The sequence below is a fragment of the Hyperoodon ampullatus genome (genome assembly GCF_949752795.1).
Source record: "Hyperoodon ampullatus genome assembly, chromosome: 2".
In the NCBI taxonomy this organism is placed as follows: Eukaryota; Metazoa; Chordata; class Mammalia; order Artiodactyla; family Ziphiidae; genus Hyperoodon; species Hyperoodon ampullatus.
The window spans coordinates 166,805,227-166,825,525 of record NC_136915.1 but is presented as its reverse complement, the minus strand read 5'-3'; the positions used below and the strand labels follow the sequence as shown (position 1 = coordinate 166,825,525).

The following is a 20,299-nucleotide window of genomic DNA, read 5'->3' as shown; positions in this document are numbered from 1 at the left end:
CTATAGTTTCCTTTTTAAATATTTAAATATCTGATAAATTTATAGTTTGTTTTGGTGTAAAGGTAATAATCCAGCCCTATTTTTCAAATGGATAGAGTTGTTTCATCATCATGTTTTTTTGTTATTGATGTGAAATGCCACCTTTTGCACATATGCTGAGTTCCTATATGTATCTGGAACTCTTTCTAGATTTTCTATTGTATTTCATTGGTCTATCTATTCCTATGCTAATACCACAGTCTTTATACTTACTTTAGCTCATAAAACAGGTTAATAGTTACTAGTCTAGTCCCTGCTGAAGACCTTTTTTCCCCAAAATTTTCCTGGCTATTGGCATATTTTTTCTCCAAATGAATGATTTTGTTAGGTTCCCAAAATCATCACGTTAAGATTCTAATTGGGATTTCACTGAACTTACTGTTTAAGAGGAAATAAAACCTTTATAATGCCACGTCTTATGCAAGAACACAGTATGCTTCTTTATTTATTTAACCCTTCTCTTATGTTCCTATGTAGTTTACTAATTCAATTCAAGAGATCCTGGATATTTCTTATTAGCTTATTATTTGGTGTTTATCTTTTTTGTTTTTGTTGTTAACGCAAAAGGGATTTTAATGTCACCTTACTTTTTAACTGGTTATGTTTCTCTTTCTAGTTTATATGAGAGTACTTCATTTTTGTAAACTAATTTTTTGATTTGCTACCTTACTAAATTCTTGTTTCTTTTGTTTCTAGTATTTCTCTTGAGTTTTACCATTTAATGATTTTGGCTATTTTATTCTCTTGTTTACATACATTAGCTACAACTTCCAGAATGTTAAATAACATTTTTTACTAGTAGAAAATTTTCCCTTACTCTTGTCTGTAACAAGACTGAATCTAATAAACTAATACCAATTAAGCATCATGCTATCATGCTGGCTTTTGATTTGACATATAATTATCATGTTGGGAAAACATCTATGATGTTTTTGTTCTACTAAGGGATCTTGATCTATCACGGACATCGGATATTATTCAAATGCCTTTTGGCATCTTTGGATATGATCACGTGGTTATCATACCCGTTCTTCTCTAACCCAGAGTAATTATATTATGCTACCTTTGCACTTAGTAATGGTGTCTATTTTAATGTATTACTGAATTCTAAGTTTTAATATTTGGGATTTTAAAAATATTAATGTGTGAGATGAATTTGTAGTTTTCTTTAATTGTGCTTCGTCAAATTTACTGTCAGCGTTATACTGGTTTTATAAAACAATTAAGAAGCTTTTCCTTTCTTTCTACTATGTGCTGGTAATTTAACATCATTGAAATTATCTGGTCCTTGAAATTTGAAATAATCTGTGAAAATGAGCCAGGCAATAAATAATTTCTTGAATAGAGCAAAGGGCAAATTTTTCCATTGGAAATGCATTATTCAATTATTAAAATCAATCAGCTAAAGTTGATGAAAATCCTTAGACTTTTAATTGGGGGGGTGGGGAGGAGATAGTGAAAATGACTCACTTTTAGATTCAGTTAACCACAAGTAGCTTCCTACTTGTAGGCACAATGTAATGAAAGGTGAAGAAACTGCTTTGGTTTTCTTTTTTTAAATTCTGTATTACTTTCTAAACATTTCCTATTCATCAAAGGGAATGCAACTACATCTACATATTTCTCAATGGCAGCAAATTATTCTACTTAACAATTCTATCTTATTCTCTAACAAATTACTGGAGGTTGAGTCTGATGACTTTCACACTTACTTTTCCAGTTCCTCCTGTGAGTGTGCAAATGTACAGCTGGCCCCACGAGGGCATCCTCCTCTCTGCTTCATGTCTCGACACATGTATGTTTTATATTTGCTATGCTGTGGAGGCTACGATCAAAATTAAAACATTAGCCATTTAAAAATATGTAAATCTTGCATTGCCATTTTAGGATCTTAATAATCTATATGAATAATTCAGACTAACTCATACACTTATCTAGACTGCCCAGACAAAAGTCCTGGAAAGTGTGCAAAATAAATTACTTAAAAAAAAAAAAAGGAGTCCTGATTTTTCTGATATGCTGATATTAACTATCAAACATGTAACATCACATAAATTCTTGATTCAATCTCATGAGAGCTCTATGACCTTCTTTCCAACGTTTTACAGTGGACAAGCACACCACTGGAGATTAGGACTTTCAAATATTTAAACTGTCTACTAATATTTGTTGTGGACAATGTTCAATATAGCTATACTTACAATTATGTTTCCTTATAACACACTACAAATTTACAAGAGGCAGAACTTAAAAGTTAATATTATTTTTGTAGCATTCTTCATGATGTCTAATGGAACAGGGAGTTAAAAGTAAGTTTTTAATTTTCTAAATTTCTTAATCATAAAATAAAGCCCTGATCTGTGCTTAGATTGGGAAAAGCATATCCATATTATTCTACTAGAACACTTTTAATATTTCTTACTTTTAAAGAAAAAAGGAATACTGAATAATCTACTGTTAATATTTACTGAGCCAGATAAATTAATAACAAAGTTTTAATTTCTCAAGCTTACTACTACAAAATAAAAGATGTACTGAACCTAACATAAATTCTGAGGGCAAAATGAAATTATTGGGAGTAAAATTAAAAACTCTAGCCATAACACAGGCTATTATATTTTACTGCCATATATTTCATCTAAAAATACTTGAGGAAAATTTGGCCCACTGTCGTAAGAGACATTATGAATGAAAAATATCTGAATGCTAATGCAGAAAAAGCATTTACAAAATATGTGAACAGTACTGGAGAGATACAGCATTAGCACTAAAAAGTGACATCTATTGTCAAACTGAAGTGCAATAGTAACCAAAGAGAATAATTTTATATAAATGGAATAACCTTTAGCAAGAATCAAATGCTGCTATATCCAATGTGAAAACTGACTCCAGCACATTAGACCAACAAGGATTATTTAATTTCAATGTTGTCAGATAAAATTACTAGGGTAATCCAATAAACTGGCTGCTAACCATTCTGAACTATAAATCTTATAATTTTTGTTACATTCTTCATGATGTCTAATGGAACAGGGAGTTAAAAATAGGTTTTTATTTTAGTTTAATTTCTAGTTTTTACGGAGTCTAAAAATATTCATGTCATCCTGTTGGCTCTGTTTTGTTTTTATCTGTAAGGATAGACACAGTGGCTTACTTCTAAGTTTCAAACATCTCCTTTACCTGCTGTTGATCTGCTCCTTTTTTGCTGTGATTCTGGATATAATCAACCAACCCGTGTACCACTGTACGCACAGCAACCAGCCCATTTTCTAGCTGTTCCCAAGTAGGAGGAGGAGCATCTACACAACAAATTTAAAAAATTTTCAGACTATGTTATTCAATGTTCTGCCCAATATTAAATTAGTAAAGGAGTGTCAGCATTCCAGTGAAATCAAGTTAAGTTTCGTACAGCTATTCATGAAATAGCTTATTCACCTAAACATCATCTTAAAGGAAAAAATATATCCTTTTAAAGCAGGGGTTACAATCTAAAATAGCTTCAGGGACAGTGAAGGTAACATAAAGGAATTAAATATGACAGATAATAAATGGCAACCATCATCAGACCCTTAGTGTTGGAAATAGCAATAAAGAGTGACAGGGATTGTGTTAAAGAGTATGTCTTGGGCTTCCCTGGTTGTGCGGTGGTTGAGAATCCGTCTGCCGATGCAGGGGACACGGGTTCGTGCCCCGGTCCGGGAAGATCCCACATGCCGCGAAGCGGCTGGGCCCGTGAGCCATGGCCACTGAGCCTGCGCGTCCGGAGCCTGTGCTCCGCAACGGGAGAGGCCACAACAGTGAGAGGCCCGTGTACAGCAAAAAAAAAAAAAAAAGAGTATGTCTCACATCTAAGATTATCGTTACTATTCAACTTTAGCTGACTTGTTATGTGAAGATGCAAGGCTGACACTGGCAGATACACCACTGTTTCCTAGGGAAAACTGAAATTTGAGATTTTTATGTAAAAATTTCTAGTTTTTGAGTGTTTGCACCTAAAAACTTTAGAGTATAGTGCAGACCAACACTTTGTGGATCAAACAAACTTGACTGTGGACTGCCTACAGTCAGCCAATTTGTAATGTCTATTTTGAAATTCTTTGTAAAGCAAGTATTGCTAAACAGAATGCTTAAAAAATTTAGTAGAAGAGCTAGCATATAAAGCAGCTATGCTATACACACTCTTCGTCTAGTTAAGTACTGTGACTTTATAAAGGAAAAATTAACTGTAGGGCTAAATATGAAATGTTCTCTAAAAGAAATATAAAATGAAGCGAGAACACATGTAGAAATGACTTCCTGTTAGAACACTCTAAAAAACTTCTGGGTGATGGCATTTGAACTAGGCTTTGAAAGACAGGTGGAATTTCAACAGGAAAAAAGGATAAAGATGCAGAGAAAGTAAAGAGATCAGTCATACAACAAAGTATTTTAATGAACACCTACTAAATTCCAGGTATTATTCTAGTTGGGAGGGAAGCAGTAGCAATCAAAAGAAGAATCTCTATTCTATTCAAGGAGAAAAGCCAGATAATCAATAAGATAAATAACCAAAATACAAAGTATTTAGATACTGAGTTGAATAAATAGAGCAAGGAAAGGGAGTGGGACAGGTATGTGTAAAATTTTAGACAGGGTAGCCTGAAAAGGCCGCCTTGAGAAGGTTACATTTGATTAAAGACCTGAAAGTAGGGTTTGAGTGTGCCTTGTAGATATATTAGGGTATATGAGGAGAAAAACATTCTAGGAAAATGAAAGAATAAGTGCAAAGGCCCTAATATGGGAGTATGCCTGACATGTTCACGGAGGTGAAATCTGGAATGAATGAGGTGGGAAAAGAGTAAAAGAAGTTGGAGAGAGGTAAAGGAAGACCAGATCATGTGAGGCCTGGTAGGTCATAGAAAAGACTGGCTTTTACTGAATGATGGAAAGCACTGGAGAGTTTTTGAGCAGAGGGGTAATAGGATCACTGTGGCTCCTATGTTAGAACCAGACAGACAACAGAAGGCTATTCCATAATCTATGAAGAGGGATGAGGGGGGTAGCAGTGAAGGTGATAAGTAGATGGATTCCTAATGGATTTTAAAGGTAAGGCCTACAAGATATACTGATAGATCAGAGGTACCTTATGAGAGAAAGATGAGTTGATGGTATCTCCAAGGTGTTTGGACTGAGGAAATGGAAGGATGGAGTTGCCACTAACAGGAATGGTGGGTGGGTGGGGGACAGGGGATGGAACTCACTTTTGGACAGACTACTTTTGAAATTCTTATTAGATATTCAAGTAGAACTACTGGATATTAAGCAGGCAGGTGGATATACAAAATAATTCAGAAAGAAGGTCTAGGCTGTATACACTATGTTACACAGATTCTAAAACACCATGAACTGTAACACATACCATTATTTTATGTGCTACCAAAATGGAAAAGATTGCTAATTATCACGTGTCATTGATTATACAAATGCAGCCCAGGTTCGGAAATGCTAAAATCTGAAAAAAAAATGTGAGCTTCAGAATTGACGAAATATAGTAAATGTGTGAGTCATATAAATAATATTTAAAGCCATGAGACTTTGAAGACACTACATGAGATTACCTGGGGAATGAGTATAAACAGAAAAGAGACACAAGGATTAAATTCTGGAAGCACTTCAAGGGTTAGAGGCTATGGGAAAAAAAAGGTGATATGCTATGGGAAAAAAACAAAAAAAAGTTTAGAGGCTATGGAGATGAGAAGAAATCAGCAAAAGAGGCTGAGAAGGAGGGTTCAATAAAGTAAGAAGAAAACTAGGAGAGTGTGGTGGCCTGGAAGTTAAAAGAGTGGTACAAGGAGTAGAGAGTAAACAACAATGTTAAATGTTGCTAACAGGTCAAACACAAAGAGAACCAAGAATTGACATTTGGAATTAGCTGCATGGAAGTCACTTGTGCCTTTGACAAAAGCAATTTTGATTGAGTGGTAGAGATAAATGCCTGATTGGACTGCATTCAAGAGAGTGCTACAAAAAGGAGAGAATTGGAATCGTAGGTAGATGACAAATGGTGTCAAAAGTGGGTTTTGGGCTTCCCTGGTGGCGCAGTGGTTAAGAATCAGCCTGCCAATGCAGGGTACATGGGTTCAAGCCCTGGTCTGGGAAGATCCCACATGCCTCGCAGCAACTAAGCCTGTGTGCCACAACTACTGAGCATGCGTGCCACAACTACTGAAGCCTGCATGCCTAGACCCCGTGCTCCGCAACAAGAGAAGCCCCGCTTGCTGCAACTAGAGAAAGCCCACGCACAGCAACGAAGATCCAACACAGTCAAAAATAATACATAAATTAAATAAATTAATTTTAAAAAAGTGGGTTTTGATGACAGGAAAAATAAAATGTTTGTATGTTGATAGAGCTACTCTAGTAGAGAAAGAAAACTGATGACATAAGAAACAGAGGATACTGGAAGGATATATTTTTTTTTTTTTTTTTTTTTTTTTTGCGGTACGCGGGCTTCTCACTGTTGTGGCCTCTCCCGTTGCGGAGCACAGGCTCCGGACGCGCAGGCTCAGCGGCCATGGCTCACGGGCCCAGCCGCTGCGCGGCATGTGGGATCTTCCCAGACCGGGGCACGAACCCGCGTCCCCTGCATCGGCAGGCGGACTCGCAACCACTGCGCCACCAGGGAAGCCCTGGAAGGATATATTTGACAAGATGATATTGGTACATGAGGAGAGAGGGTGGCCTTAGCTAGAAGTTTATCCACTGTTACATGGTTTATCCACTATTACACAAGGAGAGTAGAATATATTGGCACAGAAGTAGGAAGATAGATCGGTGTTGATGAGGTAGTGAGCTTGTGAAGTGCTCTTTTGATTGCTCAGAATGATCAAAGCACAGAAGTGGGGAAAAAAAAATCATTGTGTTCTAAAAATAGATCTTAGGGAAATTCCCTGGCAGTCCAGTGGTTAAGACTCTGCCCTTCCACTGCCCTGGGCCTGGGTTTAACCCCTGGTCGGTGAACTAAGATCCCATATGCCATGTGGCACAGCCAAAAAAAATAAATAATTTTTAAAAATAAAATAAAAACATAAAAAAAGATCTTACCTGGTTTGATTAAGCGATTTTGGTAATAAATTTACTACTCTGAATGTCATGGTCAAGAGTTCCAAACCTTATTCTATAAGCAAAGGGGTGCCACTAAAAGTTCTTAAGTGTAAAATAAGATCTGAGATGTGATTCATTTTGCGGCAGTTACACTAGAAGGAAGAATTAAAAGAGTAGAGAAAAATGAAGGCTAAGTTTGGTCTCAGGAAAAGGAATGAGGCCCTCAACTGAGGCAGTATTAATAGGCATTGGATAGAGGGATATTGTGAAAGAACAGATAAATCCTGTTGTCTCGGGCTTCCCTGGTGGCGCAGTGGTTAAGAATCCATCTGCCAATGCAGGGGACAAGGGTTCGAGCCCTGGTCCAGGAAGATTCCACATGCCGCGGAGCAACTAAGCCCATGCACCACAACTACTGAGCCTGCACTCTAGGGCCTGTGTGACACAACTACTGAGCCCACGTGCCACAGCTACTGAAGCCCATGTGCCTAGAGCCCATGCTCCGCAACAAGAGAAGCCACCGCAATGAGAAGCCCACGCACTGCAACGAAGAGTAGCTCCCACTCACCACAACTAGAGAAAGCCTGTGCGTAGCAACGAAGACCCAATGCAAGTAAAAAAAAAAAAAAATCCTGCTGTCTGAAATGGTATGTAGAGCAAGTGAAAGGAAAAGATATGAAGCAAGACAAAAGACTCAAGTTTTAAGCTTACATACCTCAGAGAATGAGGTCATTTACAGAGAAAGGGAAGACAGGAGGAAGAGCAGGTATCAAGGGAAGATGAGTTTGATTTGAAAAACACTGAGGAGAGGAGAGGATACAGAATCTCAGAAAGCATTTGGGAAGGTAGGTCCGGAGTGATGAAGAGATAATAGTGATAGAGATATTTGGGAGTCTATTATCTATAAAGGAATAATACCTGATGCTGAGAATGAATGACCATCATCATCAACAGAAGAGTGCAGAAAAAACAAAATTCCAAGAACACAACCAGCTTACTCCATAGGAGGCAGAAGAGGAAAGAGTGGTCAAAATACAACAGAACCAGCATTCAGACAGGCCAGAAGAGAACATAAGACTACAGAAAGATAAGGTATCAGGAGAGTTTCTATATCAAGGAAGTGGTCAACAACATTATCAAATGCTGAAGACAAATCAAGTTATTTAAGGACTGAGAAGAAATCTTTGGAATTAGAAACTAGGAAATTACTAGTGAATGTTAAGAATTTTAGTTCAGGGCTTCCCTGGTGGCGCAGTGGTTGAGAGTTCGCCTGCCGATGCAGGGGACACGGGTTCGTGCCCCGGTCCGGGAAGATTCCCACATGCCACGGAGCAGCTGGGCCCGTGAGCCATGGCCGCCGAGCCTGCGCATCCGGAGCCTGTGCTCCGCAACGGGAGAGGCCACAACAGTGAGAGGCCCGTGTACCGCAAAAAAAAAAAAAAAAAAAGAATTTTAGTTCAGTAGTAGGAATAAACACAGGGACAGCAATAGGATATAAGCTAACACACCCTAGATGTAAGTATTAAGTGAAAAATGAAGGTTGAGTGATTTTTAGGTCAAGGAGAAGGAACAGGAAATGGCTGGACAAAGTAGACACACAAGGGAGGATATGTGATGGAACAAGATTATCGTAGAGAAAGTCAAGTTGGGACCAAAAAAATGCAACTAAGGACACATGATACAGAAAAATTGAGAAAACTTGAGTTTTGTCAAGAGATGAAAATGGTAAAAATAGAGCACCATTTGTGATGAGAGAGGGAGGAAACATAAAGAATCCCAGAGGGAACCCATTTTGCTGGTAAAGTGAGCAGCACAGTAAAAAGTGTTAAATAAATATTAGTTGAAGTAATAAAGAGACAGACAAGACCGGGGCCAGAAACTTAAATACTATAGAAAAGATCTGGAATTACTACACCGGGAAATTCTAGAGAAATGTAACAAAAGATAATTAAAAGACTCACTGAATAGCACTAAGGCACATATAAGATAGTCCGTTAATTTCCCCTGGGCTTACCTGGACTAGGGTCAATGTTTGCTAATAGCTCCAAATGGGGTCTTAGTCGATTCAAGTTTGCTGGATCTCCAGTCCTCTGAAGAGCAATTGTTAGTTCCTGAACACTTTGTGCAAAAGAGGCTGGGGTCTGCAACTTAAAAAAAGGTAAATATTAACTTCCCCCAAAGACCAGATAATCCTTTTAAAATAAAGATTATTTACAATATCACAACCATTTTTGCAATTAATTATATTTAATTTTTATCCTCCCACACATCCCATGCGCTGGCCAGACTGGATCACTTGTTACTTGAACAAACCCTGCACTTCTCTGCATCCACAGGTTGGTATATTGTATACTCTCTCTTCCCTCTGCCATCACATTCCTCAAATGTGAGATCTTTCTCACCTCCTCAATTTGGAAATACTCTTACATCTCCAGTTCTTACAGTACTGTGTTAGTTTGGCTCTTGGGGTCTTTCCAAATAATTGAAATTTGGAAATACAGTCTAGAGATAATGCTATACAACAGCACGAACAATGAAACTGTACTCAAACTGTGTTTGAATTCAAGTTCTGTTATGGACCAAAGATTATGACATCAGATATAACCTTTACAGACTGTATCTGAACTCCATCTGTTGTATGGACTAAATAATTTGAGAAGTTCATTCCAGTTCAAAAAATCCTATATTGGTTTGGGATTCTTGGAAGCTATCAGGTTGTGTATTTTCCTAAGGCTTAATGACACACATACTTGCACTAGCTCCCCTAAGCTGGTCAATACATATGACCTGTAAAGTAAAAAAACTGGTTATGTGATACTAACTAAGGGTTCTTACTTGGAAACGTTTAGCTCTCTATGTAGTTTATTAATATAGATGAGGGCTGCTCTCTTTTCTGAGACTGACTGCATTCTGCCTATGGAATGTATATCTCTCTAAATAAACTCACTTTCACTCAAAAAAAAAATATATATATATATACATGTGGAACTTTTTCTCCCCCAAAGGTCATTCTAAAAGGTAAATTTTTAAAAAGCATACATTTTAAAAAACATTGAATAACACAACTAATCATTAAAATGCTGGCATGTTTTTATTCAATTTTTTCATCTTTGCATGTTTTTCATATACTTATAATCAGCTATTTATAAACTTATGGATTTGCCTACCATTAATATTATAACAAAGGTATTTTTAAGATACCTAACCATTTTTATCATGAAATACTTCAAAGTAACTGTCTAATATAATAATACCCATATATCTACCATTGAGACTTAACAAAAATATTTCACTAACATTTTTTTTAAAGGAAATCAAATGCTACTTAATAGCTGAAGAGAGTATCTGTCCTGACACAATTTTAATGGCCATGTAACAGTGTTCTGAGCAGATATATCTTAACTTCTTTAACCATCCCTTTATTTTATCCTTTGTAAATAATTTAGCAATTAACACCTTTGCATTCATAACCTTTTTGAAAGTTTGGATTATTCCGTTAAAATAAATTCCTGGAAATAGTAGGTTTGGTAAAGTACACAAATATTTTGAGGCTTCACTGACAAATTGTTTCTCAAAAGACCTGTAATACATTTTACAAACCATCAGCAATGAGTGAGAGTATATGTTTCTTTATAGTTTAATAGGCAATATTTGGCATGTCACTGCTTTAAATATATTTATTATTGGCACTGAATTCTAGCCCATCAATTAGATGTACTAGCCCATCAGTTAGATATACTGTTTGTGAACTGTTATTTCATGTTTCTTTGCCTATTAACTTACTAGGGTTATTGCTTTTCCTATCACTTTTTTTTTTTTTTTTTTTTTTTTTGCGGTACGCAGGCCCCTCACTGTTGTGGCCTCTCCCGTTGCGGTGCACAGGCTCTGGATGCGCAGGCTCAGTGGCCATGGCTCACGGGCCCAGCCACTCCGCGGCATGTGGGATCTTCCCGGACCGGGGCACGAACCCGTGTCCCCTGCATTGGCAGGCGGACTCTCAACCACTGCGCCACCAGGGAAGCCCCCTATCACTTTTAATAAATTCTCCATTTGCACTGTCCAATACAGTATCCATTAGCAACATATGGCTATTAAAAATTTTAAGTATGTAAAATAAAAATTTTAGTTCATCAGTTACAGAAGTTACACATCAAGTGTTTAATAGCCAAGTGTGGCTCGTGATCACCATACTGGACAATGCATGTATACAGAACAACTTCATTATCACACGAAGTTCTATTGCTCTATATAATAATAAGATGTCACACTGCTAACTTCATTTACCAGATTGTTGTAAGAAGGTTTAGGATATTAAATTCAAATTACTGCTCATGGTGTGAGAAAATTATTTCAGGATATACATCTAGTTATATAGTCCAGTTCAGACAAGAAGGTTAATTTAACCTCCTTGTAGAATTTTCATAAAAGCAAGTCAAGTTTCTCTTCAGAGGTAGAAAGCCACTCCTTTACAAGATCATGATTAAGGTTATAATCAGTCCACTGCATAATTTCAGGCCTAGGAGTTGCAGGTGAAGTTTTGATAAAGGTATCTATAGGACAGAACAAATAATACACATTATACTGACAATTACACACCATGCAGTTATAAAACATTTCCTAATTCTCCTTTGACATCAACCTTCTACTTATTTCAAGAATTCTACCTTTAGGAATACCAAAAAAAAAAAAAGGGGGGTGGGGTGGGGTGGGGGGAGAATAGTCTGGAAAGAGGTTTAGTAGTTAAGAGCAGGGATTCTAGAGTCAGAATGGCCAAGTTCAAATCCAGCTTTGTCACTTATTACCTATGTGATCCTGGAGAAATGTATTTAATCTCCCTCTGTCTCTGTATAAAAGGAATAATACAGGGCTGTTGAGAAGATTAAATGAATTATTTAAAACCACCAGATAGGAAGCTTTCCCTGGCAGTCCAGTGGATAGGACTTGGCACTTTCACTGCTGTGGCCAGGATTCAATCCCTGGTCAGGGAACTAAGATTCTGCAAGCCACGTGGTGCGGCCAAAAACTGAACTGAACGAAACTAAACTAAACTAACATAAACTAAATTAAACTAAAATATTCTGAGCAAAGTATTAACGCACTAAAATCAAAAAATAAAACCACCAGACACACACTAAGCTCTCAGTAAGTGTTAAATATTATTTTATTTAGGCTACTCTTACATACTAACATTATTTCTTTTTTTTTTAAATTTATTTGTTTAATGTATTTATTTTTGGCTGCGCTGGGTCTTCGCAGCTGCGCGCGGGCCCTCTCCGGTTGCAGCGAGTGGGGGATACTCTTCACCGTGGTGTGTGGACTTCTCACTGTGGTGGCCTCCCCCACTGTGGAGCATGGGCTCTAGGTGCACAGGCCCCAGCAGTTGTGGCACACGGGCCCAGCTGCTCCGCGGCATGTGGGATCTTCCCGGACCAGGGCCCAAACCTGTGTCCCCTGCATTGGCAGGTGGACTCCCAACCGCTGTGCCACCAGGGAAGTCCTGACATTATTTCTTTAAATTAAATGTAAGGTGGACTCTAATGTTTAATCATCTCTATGGTTATAAGGATTTAAGATAAAATAGTAAAAATTAAGGTAAATAGTAAAAATTTTTAAAAATTATTGAACATAATATATTTACATGGCACTTTTAAGATTTTTATACAGCACTTTCACATATTTCATGTTGAACTGCAACAAAACCAGTTTAAGTATTATTCTATAGTTTTAAAAGAATTAAATATAACTCTTAGAGTCAAAAATAGTGGGGCCTGACCTAAAATTCATGTGTACTCAAGTGATCTTTTCATCATAACAAACAACAAATAAAGTAGAAATAAGTTTACTGAAAATTTGATCAAATATAGAATGGTTGGTAACTTACAATGTGAAATTTTTCTGGCTAAGAATCACAAGAAACCTCAATGTATACATCTTCCAGGCCATTAAATGGCTGTTCCAGGAAGACAATAAAGGCATTTAGAAAATGAATTCAACTAATACAGTGATCAAAACTCAGAAAACAATAAAAGAAGGAAGAAAGGCAATGAAAAAATAGAGATAGGAGACTGTCACAGGAATGTGAGACAGCACTGGATAAAGCATTAAAACTAATTAAATCAAATCTTATATGAACAATGTCAATTATACCTCAACTTAAAAAACCTTTACATGAACAAACTGCTATTATGATGTGACTAGTTATGACATGACACTCAACTACAGAGAATATAATTTATAAGAGCCTGACATCCAGGATTCACTTAAATATACACTTGTTAAATAAATGAATTAAAAAAACTCCATGATTAGTTCAAGAAATAAGGAACAAAAAAGGGTCTACCTTGTCGATAATGGACTGCATATGAGATTTGTGAGACTGGTCTCCATAAAGCAATGAGGACCACTGGTCTGGTGCAATTCGTAAGCCTGCTTCCATAGCAATCTGCACTATCTGGGAGTCATGTTCTCGCCGCAGAGCTTCATAGGTTCTAAATTCTTCTTTCAGCTGCATCAAAGAAGAGTCTTCATCACGTTTGGTGACCTAGGAAGACACACGTAATCTCATAATGAGTCAGGTAAGAAACAAACTGGGCTTATACTTTATATGACTACAGAGAGATATGAAAATACTTTGAAGAGAAGAAAGGGAGTCAAGATGGCGGACTAGAAGGATGTGGAATTCGCGTCTTGGTACAACTAGGGCACCTACCAGGCACCAGTCCCCTGAGGGGACAGGAGGAACCCCCAGCGACTGGGCCGGAGGTCAGGCCTGAGCTCCTGTGGTGGGAGCACCGAGTCCAAACCACTGGACTAACAGAGAACCTCAGACCCCAGGGAATATTAATTGGGGTGAGGCCTCCTGGAGGTCCTCATCTAGGCACCAAGACCCGCTCTACCCAATGGCCTGCAAAGGACCCCTCAGGCAAAACAACCCGTAAGACAGGAATACAGCCCTAGCCATGAAAAAAAAAAACTGAAATGACAAAAAAATATGTTACAGACGAAGGAGCACGGTAAAAACCTACAAGACCAAATAAATGAAGACGAAATAGGCAATCCCTGAAAAAGAATTCAGAGTAGTGACAGTAAAGATGATCCAAAATCTCAGAAATAGAATGGAGAAAATGCACGAAATGTTTAACAAGGATCTAGAAGAACTAAAGAGCAAACAAAAGATGATGAACAACACAATAACTGAAATTAAAAATACTCTAGAAGGAATCAATGGCAGAAAAACGAATAAGTGTGCTGGAAGATAAAATGGGGCAAATAACTGCCAGGGACCAGAATAAAGAAAAGAGAATGAAAAGAATTGAGGACAGTATCAGAGACCTATGGGACAACATTACACACACCAAGATTCGAATTATAGGGGTCCCAGAAGGAGAAGAGAAAAAGGAAAGGTCTGAAAAAATATTTGAAGAGATTATAGTCAAAAACTTCTGTAACATGGGAAAGGAAATAGTCAATCAGGTCTAGGAAGCGCAGAGAATCCCATATAGGATAAACCCAAAGAGAAACACACAGAGACACATATTAATCAAACTATCAAAAATTAAATACAAAGAAAAAATATTAAAAGCAGCAAGGGAAAAGCAACAAATAACATACAAGGGAATCCGAATAAGGTTAACAGCTGATCTTTCAGCAGAAACTCTGCAAGCCAGAAAGGAGTGGCAGGACATATTTAAAGTGATAAAAGGGAAAAACCTACAACCAAAATTATTCTACCCAGCAAGGGTCTCCTTCAGATTTGACATAGAAATAAAAAGCTTTACTGACAAGCAAAAGCTACGAGAATTCGGCACCACCAACCAGGTTTACAACAAATGCTAAAGGAACTTCTCTAAGCAGGAAACACAAGAGAAGACAAAGACCCACAAAAACAAACCCAAACCAATTAAGAAAATGGTAGTAGGAACATACATATCAATAATCACCTTCAATGTAAATGGACTAAAAGCTCCAACCAAAAGACACAGATTGGCTGAAAGGATACAAAAACAAGACCCTTATATATGGTGTCTACAAGAAACCCACTTCAGACCTAGGGACACATACAGACTGAAAGTGAGGGGATGGAAAAAGATATTTCATGCAAACGGAGATCACAAGAAAGATGGAGTAGGAATACTCATATCAGATAAAACAGACTTTAAAATAAAGACTTATAAGAAAGGATACTACATAATGATCAAGGGATCAATCAAAGAAGAACACATAACAATTATAAATATTTATGCACCCAACATAGGAGCACCTCAATACATAAGGCAAATACTAACAGCCACAAAAGGAGAAATTGACAGTAACACAATAAAAGTGGGGGACTTTAACACCCTACTTACACCAATACACAGATCACCCAGACAGAAAATAAATAAGGAAACAGAAGCTTTAAATGACACAGACCAGATAGACTTAATTGGTATTTTTAGGACATTCTACCCGAAAGAGGAAGACTACACTTTTTACTCAAGTGCACACAGAACATTCTCCAGAATAGAGCACATCTTGGGTCACAAATCAAGCCTTGGAAAATTTAAGAAAACTGAAATCATATCAAGCATCTTTTCTGACCACAACACAATGAGATTAGAAATGAACTGCAGGAAAAAAACAATAAAAAACACAAACACATGGAGGCTAAACAGTGTGCTGCTAAATAACCAAGAGATCACTGAAGAAATCAAAGAAGAAATAAAAAAAAATACCTAGAAACAACTGACAATGCAAACAATGATCCAAAACCTATGGGACAAAGCAAAAGCAGTTCTAAGAGGGAAGTTCATAGCAATTCAAGCTCACCTCAAGAAACAAGAAAAATCTTCAATAAACAATTTAACCTTACACCTAAAGCAACTAGAAAAAGAAGAAGAAAGAAAATGCAAAGTTGGTAGAAAGAAGAAATCATAAAGGTAAGAGCAGAGATAAATGAAATGGAAATGAAGAAAACTATAGCAAAGATCAATAAAACTAAAAGTTGGTTCTTTGAGAAGATAAACAAAATTGATAAACCTTTAGCCAGAATCATCAAGAAAAAAAGGGAGAGGAATGAAATCAATAAAATTAGAAATGAAAAAGGAGAGATTACAACTGACACCGCAGAAATACAAAAGATCGTAAGAGACTACGACAAGCAGCTATATGCCAGTAACATGGATGACCTGGAAGAAATGGACAAGTTCTTGGAAAAGTACAACTTTCCAAGATTGAACCAGGAGGAATTAGAAAATATAAACAGATTAATCAAAGATAATGAAATTGAAACTGTAATTAAAAATTTTCCAACAAACAAAAGTCCAGGACCAGATGGCTTCACAGGTGAATTCTATCAAACATTTAGAGAAGAGTTAACACTTATCCTTCTCAAACTCTTCCAAAAAATTGCAGAGGGAGGAACACTCCCAAACTCATTCTACGAGGCCACCACCACCCTGATACAAAAACAAGACAAAGATGTTACAAAAAAGGAAAACTACAGGCCAATATCACTGATGAACATAGATGCAAAAATCATCAGCAAAATACTAGCAAACAGAACCCAACAGCACATTAAAAGAACCATACACCATGATCAAGTGGGATTTATCCCAGGGATGCGAGGATTCTTCAATATACGCAAATCAATCAATGTGATACATCATGTTAACAAATTGAAGAATAAAAACCATATGACCAAATGTATCACACTAATCCAAGATGTTAATGAAAGGGAAAAAACCAAACAAACATATGATCATTTCAATAGATGCAGAAAAAGCTTTTGACACAATTCAACACGCATTTATGATAAAAACTCTCCAGAAAGTGGGCACAGAGGGAACCTACTTCAACATAATAAAGGCCACATATGACAAACCCACAACAAACATCATTCTCAATGGTGAAAAACTGAAAGCATTTCCTCTAAGATCAGGAACAAGACAAGGATGTCCACTCTCACCACTATTATTCAACATAGTTTTGGAAGTCCTAGCCACGACAATCAGAGAAGGAAACGAAATAAAAGGAATACAAATTGGAAAAGAAGAAGTAAAACTGTCACTGTTTGCAGATGACATGATACTATACATAGAGAATCCTAAAGATGCCACCAGAAAACTACTAGAGCTAATCAATGTATTTGGTAAAGTTGCAGGATACAAAATTACTGCACAGAAATCTCTTACATTCCTATACACTAATGATGAAAAATCTGAACGTGAAATTAAGGAAACACTCCCATTTACCATTGCAACAAAAAGAATAAAATAGCCAGGAATAAACCTACCTAAGGAGACAAAAGACCAGTATGCAGAAAATTATAAGACACTGATGAAAAAAATTAAAGATGATACAAACAGATGGAGAGATATACCATGTTCTTGGATTGGAAGAATCAATATCGTGAAAATGACTATACTACCCAAAGCAATCTACAGATTCAATGCAATCCCTATCAAATTACCAATAGCAATTTTTACAGAACTAGAACAAAAAATCTTAAAAATTTGTATGGAGACACAAAAGACCGTGAATAGCCAAAGCAGTCTTGAGGGGAAAAAATGGAGCTGGAGGAATCAGATTCCCTGACTTCAGACTGTATTACAAAGCTACAGTAATCAAGACAATATGGTACTGGCAGAAAAACAGAAATATAGATCAATGGAACAGGATAGAAAGCCCAGAGATAAACCCACACACACATGGTCAACTAATCTATGACAAAGGAGGCAAGGATATACAATGGAGAAAAGACAGCCCCTTCAATAAGTGGTGCTGGGAAAACTGGACAGCTACATATAAAAGAATGAAATTAGAACACTCACTAACACCATACACAAAAATAAACTCAAAATGGATTAGAGACCTAAATGTATGACCAGACACTATAAAACTCTTAGAGGAAAACATAGGAAGAACACTCTTTGACATAAATCACAGCAAGATCTTTTTTGATCCACCTCCTAGAATAATGGAAATAAAAACAAAAATAAACAAATGGGACCTAATGAAACTTCAAAGCTTTTGCACAGCAAAGGAAACCATAAACAAGACGAAAAGACAACCCTCAGAATGGGAGAAAATACTTGCAAATGAATCATCAGACAAAGGATTAATCTCCAAAATATATAAACAGCTCATGCAGCTCAATATTAAAAAAAACAAACAACCCAATTGAAAAGTGGGCAGAAGACCTAAATAAACATTTCTCCAAAGAAGACATGCAGATGGCCAAGAAGCACATGAAAAGCTGCTCAACGTCACTAATTATTAAAAAAGTGCAAATCAAAACTACAATGAGGAAACACCTCACACCAGTTAGAATGGGCATCATCAGAAAATCTACAAACAACAAATGCTGGAGAGGGTGTGGAGAAAAGGGACCCCTCTTGCACTGTTGGTGGGAATATAAATTGATACAGCCACTATGGAGAACAGCAATCCCACTACTGGGCATATACCCTGAGAAAACCATAATTCAAAAAGACACACACACCCGAATGTTCACTGCAGCACTATTTACAACAGCCAGGTCATGGAAGCAACCTAAATGCCCACTGACAGACGAATGGATAAAGAAGATGTGGTACATATATACAATGGAATATTACTCAGCCATAAAAAGGAACAAAATTGGATCATTTGTAGAGACATGGATGCATCCAGAGACTGTCATACAGAGTGAAGTAAGTCAGAAAGAGAAAAACAAATATCATATATTAACCCATATATGTAGAACCTAGAAAATGGTACAGATGAACCGGTTTGCAGAGCAGAAATTGAGACACAGAAGGAGACAAAAAACTTATGGACACCAAGGGGGAAAAGCAGCAAGGGGTGGTGGTGGTGGTGTGATGAATTGGACGTTTGGAATTGACATGTATACACTGATGTGTATAAAATGGATGACTAATAAGAAAAAAATAAATTAATTAAAAGAAACAAAAATAACGGATTTTTGAATGAATAGAAGGATTATATGTGGACTGATATGTGTAATACATGTGAAATACAAAAAATGTTAACTGGAGAATCTAGGTGGTGGGTATATGGGTGTTCTCCATATAATTATTTAAACTTTTATGTATGTTTTAAATTTTTTTTTTTTTTTTTTTTGCGGTACACGGGCCTCTCACTGTTGTGGCCTCTCCCGTTGTGGAGCACAGGCTCTGGACGCGCAGGTTCCGCGGCCATGGCTCATGGGCCCAGCGGCTCCGTGGCAGGCGGAATCTTCCCAGACCGGGGCACGAACCCATGTCCCCTGCATCAGCAGGCGGACTCTCAACCACTGCGCCACCAGGGAAGCCCTAAAATTTTTATAATAAGATGTTAAGGAGAAGAGAGCATTTAGATGTTTCCTTCCTATAGACTTCGCATTTAAAAAAATTAATTCCAAAACACCTGTGTTGCTGCTATTGTGATGTAATCTTTTCTTCTGTATGTCTTCTAACGAGATGCAGCTTGCATAAACGTGAGTGCTATTGGTTTCTGTATTTTAACTTTTGTATCCAGCCACCTTATTGAATTTTTTTTTGCTTATAATAGTTCTTCATCTGATTAATGATCTCCCCAAGTAAGATTACCTTTCTCATTTCTTTCCTATCTATATAAGCTTTTTTTTTTTCTCTTGTCTTAACTGCATTGGGCAGTACCTCCAAGATAATGTTAAATTATGGAACTCATAGAGGACATCTTTGCCTTGCTTTTTAGCTTTACTGTAAATTCTTCTCATACTTCCAATGCTGCCTTTTGAATATACGTCTGGAGTCTCCTGTGAATGATTTAGGAGACTCAAGTCTTAGTGATGAGACACCCGAACACTTCAATATGAACGTCCATTTCAAGTTGGCACCATCCAAGCCAGGTTCCAGGAATATGCCCACCCCACTCCTTAAAAAAAAAAAAGGGAAAAAATGACCGGACCATCAGGTACAGCTCTGCAAACCAACACATATGGCATTTCGAGAATGGACTTTGGGGTCTGATAGACATGGGTTCAAATCTCAGCTCTGCCACTTCTGAGGTATGTGGTGTGAGGGCCACCTCCCCTGCCTGAACTTCAAGTGTCTTTGGGGAATCGAAGGGGACGCTGTGAGTTTAGCATCTAGCACACTGAGGCTGTTCTCATTCACCAGCATGGGGGAGGGCAGGGCCTGGTACCCTGCATTGCTAACACAAGAAAGTTTGTAAG

General features: G+C 37.3%; 1 protein-coding gene across 2 annotated transcripts in view; it reads right to left on the bottom strand.

Annotated features, from left to right (window-relative positions):
• RC3H1 (ring finger and CCCH-type domains 1) overlaps window positions 1–20,299 on the bottom strand; it is a gene marked incomplete at its 5' end in the record, with an annotated part of 56,032 nt that overhangs the window by 20,207 nt on the left and 15,526 nt on the right. For both annotated transcript variants that reach the window (XM_079697980.1, XM_079697981.1), the window contains 4 exons: window positions 1,752–1,864; window positions 3,220–3,338; window positions 9,137–9,269; window positions 13,463–13,663. In XM_079697980.1, coding sequence (XP_079554106.1) covers window positions 1,752–1,864; window positions 3,220–3,338; window positions 9,137–9,269; window positions 13,463–13,663 — 566 coding nt within the window. The remainder of the gene's footprint in view (window positions 1–1,751; window positions 1,865–3,219; window positions 3,339–9,136; window positions 9,270–13,462; window positions 13,664–20,299) is intronic.